The following is a 15,511-nucleotide window of genomic DNA, read 5'->3' as shown; positions in this document are numbered from 1 at the left end:
AGAATATTTTGTCACTGAAACATTCTGCTTTGGGTATATGTGCTAGGTTCATTTCACAGATGGTTTCTAAACTCTCTGAGTAACAGTGTGAGCTGGTTATTTTTTAAAGAAGAACTACTAAACAATCAAATTTCACCTTTAATTAATTAATCTGTGAAACCCTTCTCTTGTGGCCCACCTTCACTGTTTGCCATCACAATATCTCAACTAGTTCTCTAGGAAATGAGATGAACACAGCCAAGTTCTCTGCAGATTTAGTGCTTCTTACTGCTCACTTTCCCTTCCTGAGTGTAAGGTATTCTTTTTATGTGTGTATCAGAAGAAAGTATTCCAGCTAGAGTGGGAAGGTTTAATTAAGAGGGAAGGTCTCACAGCATGCCTGCAAGATGATCAGGATTGAATTCACATATTTCCCTGTGGGAGATCATTCCACAGTTGAAACTCCACTGCTGTCAGTGCTTTTTGCTAAGACTTAAGGCTGTTACCCTAACGAGTGTTGGGGACTCTAGCCGTGATCACTTACACTGGTGGGAACAGCTACGTTACTGACAGTAAAGATTGAAATCGAGGGCTTCTTTAGGCAACAGAAGTAGGCTAGGAATTGGTGGATGTGCTCATACAAAATTAGATATTCTGCATTTGAATGACATTGCTCAAGTCTTTCCTAAATTGCCAAGAGAAATTCTTGCATATCATAATGCATGTAGCTCCCCCCCCCCCCCACCTGTCTAATGACCTCCGGGAGGGAAAAAAATCCCTTGTTTTTGCCTGAAGATTCCAAAGTTTAAACAGAAAGTCAATGAAGAATTATCTCTAACAAAGGGACTGCTTCTGGAAAGTCTGCAAATCTATGTAAAATACAGTTTTTTCCTATAGTGCTCTTGCCCTTACTTTTAGACCTTAATATATATTTTTCTCATTGTTTGATCTATTGTACTCGTATATAGCCGTAAATCAGTGATACCTTGCAGTCCCCTTGGGGGAGACCTCTGGTCTGAAAAAAATGAGGGCCTTAGGTATTATTTAAAATGAGCCCCTGCATGGACCTGCTAGTAGTAGATTTTCCAGTCTAAAGGAAAAATAAGTCATATACATCAGTTGCTCTCTTTAATTTACTTCCTTTTAGGATCAAAAGGTCTATATAATAATAGTATAGGAAAGTCTCAATTCATTCTGTTTTGCAGATGAACAAAACCAGAGGGAAAGGAAGGTTTAATGTTGCGAAATGTTGATAGTTGAATTTTGGCAGCATAGATCTTTGTTCCATTTTACTCAATGTTACAGATCAGAAGATAAAGATGAAAGAAGCTGTCTTACAACTTTATTCTACTTGAAGGTGAAAAAGAAATGTCTTGTTTTTGTGGATCCTGGTCAAGTACACTTTTTTTTTCCCCTTTCCAAAACTAAATTCTGGAGTACTTGGAAGCCATGTGTTATTTTACTTCAGTCCACAATAGAGATCCAAATAGGGTTCCCCCCGACCCTATCTTCCTCAGTAAAAGTGACAGTGAGTAGAAGTCCTGGTTCAGTAAAACGTTTAACATCTGATATGGTAAAGGATAGTTAGACCACGTGCTGTTCTGAGTTTCAGATCTTTAGCCAAGCCCTTACTCTGTCTTGACTTTCTGTGAGACCTTGTCCAAGGTCTCTTGTGTCCAAGCCTCAGTTCAGTATCTCTGCCTCACTGAGTTGTGACAGATAAAGCAAGATGAAGGGCATGCGTGCTGGGTGTTGGAGGTGCCCCTATTGCCCTAGCAATTGGACCTGTACAGAAGAGGACATCCCACGTGTGATAGTCTGCACTTGAATCCGTGCCTCTCCTTGCTCCGTGCCTGCCATTTGTCAGGCAGGAAGCAGCAGGGAAAGCTCTGCAGACTCTGTTTTCCTGAGCCAGTTCCACTTGGTGCACTGTGAAAGGAGGTATGAACAGGTGGTTCCAGAACTGCTCCTTGCTTTTTGTTGGAAGAGCTATGGAGTAAGCCGGTTGGCTACAGGACAGATTGGTACCCTTCCATGAAAAATCCTCAACTAGGAAAACGGAATTTCATCCATGAAAATCCTCTTCTCTATATAAAAATTTAACAAACAGACATAACAATATATAAATCCCCCTAACTTAAAAACCAGACTCTGGGAACATCTGCTATATTTCAATTAAACTTACCTTTACCCTTCTACTATTTAATACACTTACATACTGTGGTGACAAGGAACCAGAGAATTCACAGTTGTTTTCCTCTCATTGAATTGTGCTCATTACATTACAATGGCTGAGATTATTCTGCAGGGGAAAAAACAATAAAACCAAGAAGAAACTGCCTATCATTTATGTGAAATCGAAACTTCAGCAACATTTCCTTCAAACATGGTTCCATGCCTTCATCTGATACAACTAATCCAAACTCCTGCAACTGTAGCAATTCTATGCTGCTTTCCACCAGGAGAAGAGCTGAGCTGAAATGTTAAAAACTGATCCTGCCTGAGGCTCGGCCATGAAGACTTTCTGGGAGCCAGGCTTAAATATTTATTAGTCTAAATTACAGTCTCTAACTTGGAGGGACTCAAAGAAGTGTTTGACAGTGGCTGATGGTCAAAATTCCAAATCATAGTTTTTGTTATTATACTTTAAAATCCAGAACAATTTTGATCAGTTTTCTTTTAATTTTATGGAAAAAAGTATCTTTTCAGAATTAATCTGACATTTTAAGCTAAATGAAATTCCCAAGAAATCGCTATGGGATGAGGAAAGAACCAAAATTGGAAGCTGGGTGTTTCTTTAGGTCTGTCTTATTTATGTGACTGCCATCACAGTCATGGTTTTACCAGGGAGAGCAGAATGGCTCTAAGAGCTGTAGCCCCAATGCTTTTTCCCTTAGCACCTACAGGTATGGTGAGTATACTTTGCAGTTATGCAGTACACTCTGCAGACATACTTTGCCCTGCTTCACAACTTAGTCTGGAGCTGTGCCTGCCCCTGTAGTGCTCTGCTGTGTTTCATATTTGGATTGGCACATATCTTTCCACATTGTGCTCCTCATAACTATGATGAGTTCCTGCTCCAGCAAACACTTCCACCTCTGATTTATTTTTTGTCCATGAGTAGTACTGTTAAAATCATCAGGGCTATGTCTGTCCTTGTGTGTAAGGCTCTTACAGACTCTACTCTCTGGAATACCTAACGCCCTTCTTGAAATCCTTCAATGAGACAAGAAAGCAGTGAGTCAACACTAACAAAACATCTCAAGTGCTGGGAGTTTTCCTCCCTGTAGTGAGGGCAGGGAAAGAAGGAGAAGTGTTTACATCAAATGAAGTTCCAGAAGTCCACAAAACAGCTGTCATTTGTCTTTTCATTGTGCATCTTTGTATGACATTGTCATTATGGCTATTTATTTGAGGCTTATGTTTGTATGCGGAATTGGGATATTATAATGCTGTCCACAGTTCAACTTGAGAAAGAACTAACCTTTCACGTCTTCGAGGCTGAATATAAACAATTATGGAAAATTCTTATGAAAGAATAGAAAATATCATTCTTTTAGTAGTCTTTCTGAATTCTTCTAAATTCAGAATGTAGTTAAATGATATTTCTGCTGCAGAACAGCTTAAAATAACCGACAGAAAAGATAGCATTTTCAATGAAGAATATAATTTAATAGTCATTTCTATGGAAACTCTTATTTCTATAGAATATCCTTATGAGCGCTCTTAAATTTTTTAAGTTTTGCATTTATCTGCACATCTGTTAAGGACTGTCAGAGAACTTCTGAAGGACAGAACGCAAATATTTCATTTATGAATATGCGGAAGTAGAATCCAGAAAATATGGAGTAATGCAGCAGAAATATCAAATATAAAATGGAAACAATGAGTAGACCTCAGCAGGGAAGTAAATAGCTAAAGTATAGCAAATTACCTAAAATGGTTTTACCTAAATAAATTCAGAAGTAAGTAAATTCAAGGAGGGAAAATAATGGTGTAGATGTGCAAAAAGATTCCTGGGGGATGTATTTTTAGAGTGGAAGGTAGAATGCCTGCTATTCATGCATATTTAAACAGGTGGTTGATTGCTCTCAGCGAACTACTTGGCTTTTCTCCAACTGCTGGTGTTTGGAGTGTGTAATGAAGGCAGAGGGTGGTCACGGTTCTTCTTTCTCTTTATTTACGTGTGCTTTTTAATTTTCAGAACGCCTATGTCAACATCAATCGGATCATGTCGGTTGCATCCAGGCTTTCTGAGGCAGGCCATTATGCTTCCCAGCAGATTAAACAAATTTCTACCCAGCTGGATCAAGAGTGGAAGAGTTTTGCTGCAGCTCTGGATGAGCGCAGTACCATCTTAGCCATGTCTGCTGTCTTTCACCAGAAAGCTGAACAGGTGAGTTACACTTGTGACTGGCAGAAGGATCTACTGCCACTTTGGTGATAATGATACTACAATTCTTGCCTGATGGCTCCTGGCTTATACTCAGTGAGGTTAAGAGTCTTATTCCTGGTAGACCAGCATCTCAAACAGAAATAATAGCATTTCCTCCCAAAAGCTGACACTCATTACCTGGGTGGGAAGGAAAATATGTTTAGGTCTTAGTGATGATAAGAAATGAAACCCTCCTTCCTTACCCATGTGTTCCTTTCTGGTCATAACCGAAGTGCACTGATGCAGTAACATGTTGCCGTATTTCTGTTGCCTAGTCTTTCATCAGTGCTGTGGATAAATTCAGGATTATTATGGTCAGGAAAATAGTGTGTATCTGTGTGTTCATATGTACATGTGGTATGTGCTATGTGCATGGGAATACACATATAGTTCTATAGCAGCAGACAATTTCTAAGGACAAAAAGCATATTATTGTTAATGAAACTTAAGGAATTTATTCCACCCCCTACCTTTGCAATATTATCCACAGGCCCAAATTTTGTTAGGCCTCACTAAGTAGAGGCTTCAGAGACAGCTAAGAGCATCCAGGAGAATTTTCTTTGAAACTAAACTTTAGTTTATGTCTGTAACAACTACCAAAATCTTTTTGTAATTTCATAGCTACAGAAGATTTGAAATCTGTCAATGAATGAACCTTCTGCTTTTTTACACCTTAACTAACTCTGTCTTTCAAGTGAGGGTTCAACTTTGAACCTAAGTAGATTACATTCATTTTCTACTGGCAAACGCTGTTTTGGGGCTCTTTCTTCACTACTGTTGTGCACTTGTTTTTCCAAGTATTTAATGTCAAAGCTACTATGTGGATGTGCTTTATGTTTATATTATGACCCACACTTAAAGTGGCTGAAGAAGAAATTATAAATGATGAGCCGGAAACTTTGTCTCATAAGCCAAAATATATGTATGGAAAAGTCTAGCCAGAAAAATAAAGATTTTCTTTACTGTTTGTTTCTGACCAGAATTACAGTAGTTTTTTTTTTGTGTGTGTGTTTTCTATTGACAGCAGGCCATAGCAAAGAACAATTTTCCACCCTACTGGGCACCTACTCATGTAAGCATACTCACTGGCTCAGAGGGGACTGTTATACCAGGAGGTGCCCAGTACAGGTACTTTCACCTCTGTACAATTGGCACCTTAAAGTTTGGTGTAGTCTTCATATTAATAATCATCTATCACTGTGTGTTCATAATGAAAAATCAAAAAGAATTGATAGGCAGTCCATACTCTCAATAGAATGATTTAAAGTTTATTTATGACATAGTCATTTTTTGGTTTTACAAGTGATCTCCTATTTTTTGAGTTGTCAGTCTTGTTTGAAATTTATGAGGAGTTGCTAAGATATTTTATCCCATGAAAAGCAATAAAACAGAAAGCTGTATGTAGCTGTCTATCAGCTAGAGGTGAATTTTTTGTTGTCCTGCACTTTGTACACTCTCAAAGTAGATACTATGCCTCAGCCTTTACTTGAAAAAAGCTTCAATAATGTCACTTTCAACTTTAGTTCCTTTTTCTTTACAACTGAATGAATGGATCTGGAAAACTCAGTCCTCTCTTGTCAGCTCTTTGAAAAGAACTTAATTTTGTGCTGCCTGACAGAGGCCAGTCTCTCAGTATTACGCAGAAAAGAAAATTTGCTAATTCTGAACAGCAGTTGCTCCTCACTTGCAATAAGAGACAGTTCAGTGGGAGGGAAGTGCTGATGTGAAACCTGTAACCTCATCTGGAAGAAAGAAATACGGGAGTCATTGTGTCCCTTAGCCAAGACTGAAATGTTGACCTTGCTTCAGTAGCTCTGGTAGGATGAACCAACGATTTGCACACTAACAGTTTAGTCACAGACACCTTGGTATACTATGAAAAGTGAGGTGCCTGTAATTTGGTCTATGCTTGAGCCTGTGGTCTATCAGACATTAATTCCAAATGTGATTCTCTATTATTTGCCATCACCCAGGGTTTTTTACTCAAATCCGCGCTTTCTCATTTTACAGTAAGTAAGGTTTAGATCTCTAATGTGCACATCAGCAAAGATCTAGAAAAAACTACTGTTTCCTCTCCCCCAAATCAAGTCTTTTTTGCTCCCTTTGTTCTGTCAGTAATGGTAGTCTCAATGTGGATCAAGCCCTTTCTCCAGAGTGTGCCCCTGCCTCCCTCATACCAATCCGATACGCAGATTGTCTTTCCTTCTCCAGTGCGATAAGCTGCTACAGTCTCTTTGTTCATTCCTTCCTATTGATTGAAGTTCTCTGTGATGCCAACAGGAAGCAAGTCTAATAGGACCGTAATCTTTCAGCCTTTGGCACACCGCAACTTGCAAGGAAATTGTTGGCTTGGGGCAGAGATTTGTGAAAAGTACTACAAGCTCTATAATATGCAAGCTGAGCAGGAAACAACTTGTTTTTCAAGGTCTTTTTCCTAACGACCCCACACAGCAGACTGCATAGGACACCATTTGTCTGGCTTAGAAGGATGAAAGGCTGAGTCAACCCTACTGGGAATTGAACCTCACATCTGTCTTCATGTGCCTCGGAATCACATTGCTTTCCCAGCTCTTATAGCAGATACATGTGGCATGTTGAATTGAACTTGGCTGAATGAACTCCTGGATCAAAGCTTGTTTTTTGCTTTGTTTCTTTCTTTTTCTTCTTTGTGCGTATGTGTGTGTGTGTGCATGCGCGTGCACACGTGTGTGTGCCTGTGTCTTCCTTAATTTTTTTAAGCACAATTTATAAATACCAAGCCATCATCAAAAAAAGACCAAGGAAAAGGGAAAAAAAAGAAAAGGAAAAGAAAAGAATAGACAAATCTTGCCAACTTAGCCTCCAGCCAGGCTTTCTTCGGCACATGTGTTTGATCAAAAGCCAGTAAACTAAGCTCCAAATCCCCAGTATCTCCAGGTCAAGGTACAATTCTGAGGGTATTCAATGGAGGTGTTTTCCAAATGTCTCTTAATTCAGCCAGCTACAAGTCTTTTTTTTTTTTTTTCCTCATGATAATGTGGAGATATTCTAGCATGAAAGACAATCTATTTCTATATTTTTAGGTATGACAGGCTATTCAAAGTTGCAGGAGAAGGTAGGAGAACATACCTTATCTCGCTTTGGTTTCAAGAGAATTTTGCTGATTTACACCAGATGAGATTCCAGCCACCTCACTGCCAGATGGGGGAAGGAGACAAACCAGGTGTCCTTCCTTTCTTGGCAGCAATCTCTGAAAGTGTGCTTGAGTATTCATAAGATGCTCACTCTAAAGATCCTGTCAGAATGAACAAATTAACGTCTTCAATCAGCCAAGAGATCTGAACAAATTAATGCTGGGTCACAGTCTACCCACAGAAGTGCACAAGCAGAATTACTGTTCCAAGTAGTATGTGCCAGGTGCATACACTATATCACACATTCATGTTGATTCTCTGAAAACTGACCAGACCATTCCTTTCGTATTACCTTACTCCCCAACTAGGAAGGCTACTGTTCTCATCAGATCTCTGCCTGGGTCCCTACAAGCACATCCTGGAGTGCCCTACTTGAGGGAAGAAAATGAAAAGAGAGGAAGAATTTGAGGAGAGAGAGGAAAAGAAAATACAGTTGACACCCATGACTTGCAGGAATAAGAAGAGATAACTTCTGGATTAGGAAGGAAGAGGAAATGCCAGAAACAAGATCAGAATATATTCGGTTAGCCTCACACAAAAAGATCAGACCATTAGGAGAGATTTTAGGCCACTGAGGAAAACAGTTTCATGGCCTTCTCCTTGCTGGAGCCACTGCTGGAGGATGAAGGTAGACTAGAGTGAGCCCTTAATTTCTCTGGGGTCTAGGAGAACTACCCTGATTGTCCTGCCTCTCCCATGCAAATGCCTTGCAAGCAATAAGCAAGGACTTTGCAGAAAATATGAAGAAATAGGTACCGGAAAATGTCTGAGCTGTGTTTTGGAGCAGCCATGTGATCCTGAGGCAATCACTGAGGAAAGTTAGCAAGAAGTGGTGTGAGAATCCATTATTTGATTGAATACAGAATTGGCAACTTAGGTGAATAGATTGTGAGCTGGGAGTGAGTGTGGATCACTACTTTAAAGTTCCTTAGGTACCTTAGGGACATTTTTATTTTTTAGGAGAGATTTTTCTTAATCTTTCCTGAAATCTTGAAAAACATATACAATTATTGGAGTCTGTCATTTCAAATCATATTTAAGCAGCTTTTATGTTCCCAGTAGGAGCTATTGCAGTCTATGGGGTAAAAAGAAATTTAGGCAACTAATTTCAATGGTATTCAGTATCCAGTACATAGTAACAGCTCCTGTTCCAACCTAACAATAGTTTACAATTTTAAATGCACCTTTTCCTAACTCAGTCAAACAGTGATTTTGCTGTATGAATATGTATATAGCATGAAGGGTTACATTTAATAAAGTTTCTTGTGTCCATCACAGTGTGTGACACAGTAATAAAAATTAACATAGCCACATTTTCCAAAATAGCCAAATTAATAGTAGTACAGTATGAATTAATACTTTTCAAATATCCCTAAAAAACAATCCTTTCTCTGCATGTGCATATGCAAACACAGTTCAGACCAGCACACAGTATCAGACTAAAACACTGGCAGGCTGTGTTTCTTAAAACAGAGGATATCAGCTGTTCCTGCTAGTGGTAGCAGTGAAGTTACTAATGTAGTGACACAGTCTATATGCAGTAAGATGCAAGCCCCGTTACCAACCCATGCAGAGGTTCCTTAGCATCCTGAGCATGACTCTTTCTGGGGATATTTGCTCAAACTTTCACAGATAAATTCTATGCTTGTATAGAGTCCTGTATCTCTAAGTTATGATCTAAGATGCTGAAGCTAGTGAAAACCTCTTGGTAAGGATCATTCACCTAGATGTTTCAGGACCATACACCATGGACGTTTGTCATGTAAGCTAAAGAGCTGGCTGGTAAAGTTCCTGGGGTCAACAACACAAATTTACTCACATGCACAAAGCCAGTGCATTGCAAAAAAATCCTCTAAATTCTTTGCAGACATGGGGGTATCCTCGTAACACTCTCCTGAGAAAGGAAAAATAGGTGTTAAACAGCATGGTAGAAATGCAGTTATGTGCATAGGATCTTCTTGTGACTTCTCCCACCTACTGTGCAAATCCCACTCTGGGGGTATGACAGTGTATGGGTAACATGACTAAAAGAGCTTGTACTGAAACTGGTGGAATGGAGAAGTTTAGATATGAGGCATAACTCTGATTGCAGCAGCAGGAACACCAGTCCTTAAGGTGTAAAGGCTGTTTGCTCACTGTTTCAACCAAGAGGTTCATGTAACAGCCCCAGAAGGCTTTGCTGTCAGCTCCATGCTATTAAAACTGAATAGGAAATGTGAATTCCATTAGCTCAGAACAAAATATGATGACTTCAGCTTTATGCAGGGAAATTTCGTTTGGGAATTCCATCTGGAGAGGTTCAACAGATCAGAAGTCAGATCAACACAACAGCCCCTGCCATCTTGGCCACTAGCCTGCTAGGAAACAGTTTTTACTGGTAAACTGGCACCTTGTAGACATGAACGCTTAGGAATTCATCTTTGTCACTGAATCTTTGTGCACTGAAAAGAAGTGTTTACAATGCAAACACTTTATAGCCTTGATTACACAGCAGCAAGGCAAATAGCTTTACCCTGCTAATAAAAAAAGATGCTGATGCCAGAGCCAGAGCTGAATTGAAATTTTTTGCTTTGAATCTCACAGCCCTTCATGCTCTGAGTGAGTGCTTTACTAACAAGCCACAGGTGAACACTTCAGGAGTGGATAAAGCTATGATCATGGGGGTGGTATTGTAGCATTATACATTCACCCTGCAGGGCACTGCATCTGTTGTATAATTAGCTGCCTTTCTTTTTTTTTTTTTTTAATAACTAGACCCCAAAATCCTTAAGTATGTAAGGCTGGTATAACAGAAAGATGGAGGAAGAGAAAATACTAATGAGAAGTAATGAGGTGGCATTAGGCAGTTACGTATGGACAAAATGGGAGTATGTTAGGCACTGTGTCATTAAAGTAGGCCTCGCTTAAAGGAAAAACATGATGGGAACCTAGAGACTAAATTCCTCTTTTCTTTTACAGAACAGGCAGCACCCGGGAGAGCTTCCCCAATTTGTTCTGCCAAAATGCATCAGTGCTGCTCTGGAGGCCTTTAAGAATGGAAAGATATTTCTTTCCATCCCTCTGCTCCCCAAGTCTGTTCCTTTTCTGGCTGTCTTTTAAGGCTTCCAACCAAGGTGCTAATCCGTATCAATTGCAATGGCAATGAATTTTTTTCTCCCTTTTTGTGGATGTCTGCCTACCAGTAACTGGCCTGAGACCAACAGCTCATTTCACATTGGCTGCTCAGCAGCCATCAGATGGTAATGGTATCTGATCACTGCTGACTCGGGCCAGAATCAAATGGGTGACCAGAGGTTAAAGCCTTGGTATCCAATTAGCAATCCCGCTGAGCTGGCCCTGGTTTGGGAACCGCTTCAATACAGACTGTCTGCTGTTCACTGAAATGAATGTCAGCATTGATTTTAATGGGAGTTTTCTATTGCTCAAATCAGTGGTGTTAAGGACAGGTAAGCAACTGAGGGAAGACTGGTAGCTGAGACAATGCCAAATATAGCTGGCACTGTAGCTGTGTCCTTTTGTGCTTTATGCTCATGTTTTTTTCTAAACTGATTGTAGTATCCCTACCTGATTATGAAAACACTCTTAGAATGGGTGTTTTCTGACCCTGCTTAAAGGAACATTTGCTTAAACCAAAAGAAACAGAAAGTATTCCTTTGAATCTAGGTGTTCTTCAAGCTCTGAGGAGGAGACAGGAATGTTCTGTTTGAGGGTGCCCAAAAGGATCACTTTGTGACTGGATCCCTTTGTGACTATTTTCCTTGGTCCAAACTGCTGTCATCTGTGGCACTCTACAAGCAAGTTTTCCTAACGGTGATGTTGATGAGACATCGCTCTGTATCAGTGTTGCTCATTGTTTCTGGAATTGTTTCAGTTCCTTTCAGGTGTGGATGCCTGGTGCAAAATGTGCAGTGAAGGAGGCCTCCCCTCAGAAATGCAAGACCTGGAACTGGCCATCCATCATCATCAGTCTCTGTATGAGCAAGTAACACAGGCCTACACAGAGGTATGTGCTTCCTGGAGGAGAATGTAAACAGCTGTTAAGTGATAACAGATACTTGACTGCATTTGGGGGATTAGCTTTTCTAAATAAGATAGATTTACTTTCCATTGCTGCAACTTTGTCACGCAAGGGATCAGATCTACTCCCAGGCTGTAGGATTTTGGCTGTGCTCAGTCACCCTCTCGCTAGGGCACAACAGGACAATCTGGAGGATAAATACCATAGAAAAATGAAATCTGGAACTGGTGTTGGCACTCTGAAGAAGAGCTGTTTCACTGCCTCTGCTGAACAGGAAACCCCTTTAAGCTGGTGGTAGTTTTATTCGTGTTGCTCTCTTGCTGTGAATGAATCTTCGCTCTAGCATAGGTGTGCTAATGGAAACAGAGAATGAAAAAAGCTTTTTCCCTCAATATATGAAGTCACAGGGATGTCAGGTCCCCAGTACAGGGAAGGCTGTAAAAGGCTGCTTTAGATGTATTTGTATATGCTTTTGTCAGATAGCCCACACCTAAAGAAGGTGTGTTCTTTTCCTTTGAAAGTGAGTGTCAGGGATGCTAAGACTAAAAAACTGCCCTATGACTTTTTGTCAGAAAACCTATAAAGATTCTTCACATGCTTTTCCCCTCAAGACTCATCTAGTCTGCAGCATGAGATAAAAGCTACCAATAAACAGCCGACATTCAGTGCTGCTGACTCTGTGCAGACCAGGCTCTGTGTTCGGTCCACTTTACCTTGAAGGAGGGCTACAGGCCCTCCCTGGCATCTGGGAGGAGTCCTTAGGAATGAAACTACTCTGGATGTTCATTCCAGGCATGGGCTGATGCAAATTACCCTGGGAGGGGTAAGCCATGTACATCTATCCATTCCACTGTGTAATTCCTGTCTCCAAGGCTGTAGGCTCTTGGAAGGTAACCTACAGGTCACCTGAATGTTTGGTTTTACTTGCATTTTTCACTTTCCTGCACTGTGCTGTGCTTGACTCTCTTTTTGGGCACCAAGAGACTTTTTTTCCTCCAGTTTTCCAAGCTGGGTAAGAGGACTTTGGTAGTACTTGCTGTACTTAGTAAGTTACCAAGTCAGCACTCCAGAACAGTGTGTGAAAATGCTCCTTGCTCTGGTGTTCATGTTCTTGGAAGAACCTATAGGATAAAACGTAGGAGCAAAGGACTTGCTGTTCGGGATGTGGTGGTAGACACTCACACACACAGTGATGTTGTGCAGATACCGTGATGACGAATGTAAGGGATGTTAGACAGAAATCTCTCATTTTCTGAACATCCATGTGCATTTTGGAGGGAGTCAATTAAAAGGAGCAAGTCTGGGTTGCAAGCAGAAAGGGTCATTCCTCACTTTACACTCAGATGGGATTTGCAGGAACAGCAAGCAGTGTAAGCAAAGACAGAACATTCTTGTTGACTTCCAGTTTTAACTATGAATTTTATACTTTTGCCTAGCCACATGAAGCTAGAGTTTTGTGATTTTGTTTAAAAATTATTTCTAAAGATTAAATCAAATTGAGATTAAATAAAAACACAGTAATGTTTGAAGCTGGCATTTTATTTATCAGCCTTGACCTTGACTTTCATGAAATGAAAATTCGTTTAAAACTCATTACCAAAAGCAGCCTTTAACCTGCATATTGCTTTTGCTGATGCTTCCTCAAAAAGTTGTAACTTGTCACAGACACAGATGTTTAAAACATTTCAATATTATTTCCCTAATAAGCACATTTTTAAACAGTGTGAACCATTGCCAGAAAGGTTATAGTCTGTTATTTCTGAAACGTTCATCCCTTTGCCCACAGCTACACAGTGAGCTGAAAAGCTTGGATTAGGCTTAGGAGTCCTGCCTCCTATCCCCATGCCTATTTCTCCAATATAGACATTGACCCTTGCCCATAGAAAATAATAATGTTTCTCTTTTCAGAGCTCTCAGTGGTGGGATGAAAAATTGTAGCTTTTCCTTCTCTTTCTTTTCCTGCAGAGTCTTTGAAAATCTCTTTTTATATTTCTGTAAATGCAAGGTATGTATGGAATAGAATGGACGGTCCTTGGAAAAAACATTTAAATCAGGATACATGGCCGTATTCTGTTCTGTTACAGAGTATAATGAAGCATTTCAGATGCTTTTCAGGAGAAGATTCTCTTCCGGAACATAAGAAGAGATGCCCAAAGGATCTTAGGGATACTCTTTGATTCCATCTTGCCATGGGTACAGCCATAATCATGTTCCTCCTTCCTTTACTGCACTCGGGTGATGCTCAGAAATAGTGGAGGCAGAGATCACAGGCCTGATGCGCAATCCGTAGCTAAGCAACCTCTGCTGCCCTGTGCAGTAGCACTAAGCTGGGCTGCTAGCAGAACAGGCCTTCTTCCATCTTCTGAGAATCAAGTGATGCTTTATTTATTTATTTATTTTAAACTTCAGGTAAAGTAGTGCTGAAGGGAGGAGGTTGCACACATGAGATGCATGCTTTTTGGAGATTTCGCTCATGGAGGAGGAGTTCCTCTAGATGTCTCTAGCCACTGAGCTATTGCTTTTCCAGGGTTTTTAATGGATGAACAGCAGGAGACATACTTGGGATGTCCCTCCTGACAACTGTACTGGTTTGGTAAGGATAAAGCGGAAGAGAGAGAAAAGATTCTCTTGAGTCAGGTGTGATCCTTGTTGATGGTAAGAGCGTCTTGTTCAGTGTGACTCTATTAACTATGCTTTACTGTCTGTCCCCAGAGGCACACTATATCTGCTCAAAAGACTAATTCTTTTCTTAGTGCAGCCACATCCACCAAACTGTAGCTGTTTCACAGATAGCACCATTAGGCTTATCACTTAGAAGACTTTTGAGGTATGGCTTACACACTGTAAGGGATATCTGCAGATTTTTGACTTATCCATTAGTTATGTATACAGCTTCCAGGGAAATTATTTCACTAACAAAACAAAATCTAATCTTCTGGTTCACCCAAGGTCACATCACTTCTACAGAGGTACTCATATACTGGCCACCCCAACCTTTCTCCCATCATGAAGCCAAAACATAGGAATACCATCATGTGATAGGAGTGTATACATGTGTTGGATCATGTGGTGAACTATCATATGTATGTCCTATCCTTTGATGAGATATGCACCCACAGAATGAGACAAGATGCTTGCATTTTGGCTGCAGTCATATCTAGTCATGTGAAAATGAAGGCCTTTTGGACTCTTGAGAAATGAGGCTGTGGCACAGATAAATTATTCTGGGGGGTCATGGCTGAACACCCTTCCACTGGTTTAAAGTCTTCCCAGAGAGTACAGCAGCAGTTCTGTAGTTTTCAAAATAAGCAAGAATTGGTCAGATTTGCTTTGATAAATGCAGCACTGTCACTAACAGTTCACAGGGTCTACGAGTCATGCTGGGTGCAGGTCCATTCAGTTTAAGACTTTTCCAACACTTAGATCTTCAAATGTGTCTTAAGTGAGGCAGGGAGAGACATGGAATTGACTGAAAGGGTACAGTAGATAGGTCCTCCATTTGTGAAGCTGTTCCCTTCCCTTCTGAAATCTAGTCATCAGTGAACACTGAGAGCACAAACCTTCTGTACCCATTCATTGGGAATGTAGTAACACTCACAACAGAAATGCCTTCAGAAAAGAACTTTTTTAAACCAAAGAACTGCAGAGCCATAGAAGATATGGCGGACTGGAAGATGCCTATAATCTTTGTGAATATTGAATACCACTGGTTATCTGACTGTCACTGTGCTACTTGTTTTATGTTTCCCATAGATTAACTCCAGCATGACAGGACATGCTTGTAAGTCAGAGAGCAGGAAAGCACTTCTAATAGCTTCTAATTTGTGTTAATGATTATTGGTAGAGCAACACAGGCACTTGAAGTCTGGAGTTTTATCTCTGGCTGTACAGAGAATGACTGGAAGG

At 40.3% G+C, this 15,511-nt stretch overlaps 1 protein-coding gene across 5 annotated transcripts in view; it reads left to right on the top strand.

Moving 5' to 3' along the window:
- Window positions 1-15,511, top strand: part of KALRN (kalirin RhoGEF kinase) — a 526,992-nt gene that overhangs the window by 239,467 nt on the left and 272,014 nt on the right. For all 5 annotated transcript variants that reach the window (XM_064514688.1, XM_064514687.1, XM_064514683.1 and 2 more), the window contains exons 7-8: window positions 4,184-4,375; window positions 11,459-11,590. In XM_064514688.1, the coding sequence (XP_064370758.1) occupies window positions 4,184-4,375; window positions 11,459-11,590 (324 nt within the window). The remainder of the gene's footprint in view (window positions 1-4,183; window positions 4,376-11,458; window positions 11,591-15,511) is intronic.

This window comes from Dromaius novaehollandiae, chromosome 7 (assembly GCF_036370855.1).
Source record: "Dromaius novaehollandiae isolate bDroNov1 chromosome 7, bDroNov1.hap1, whole genome shotgun sequence".
Classification (NCBI taxonomy): domain Eukaryota; kingdom Metazoa; phylum Chordata; class Aves; order Casuariiformes; family Dromaiidae; genus Dromaius; species Dromaius novaehollandiae.
Note: the sequence above shows the minus strand (reverse complement) of the source record. Positions and strands in the feature narration are given on the sequence as shown.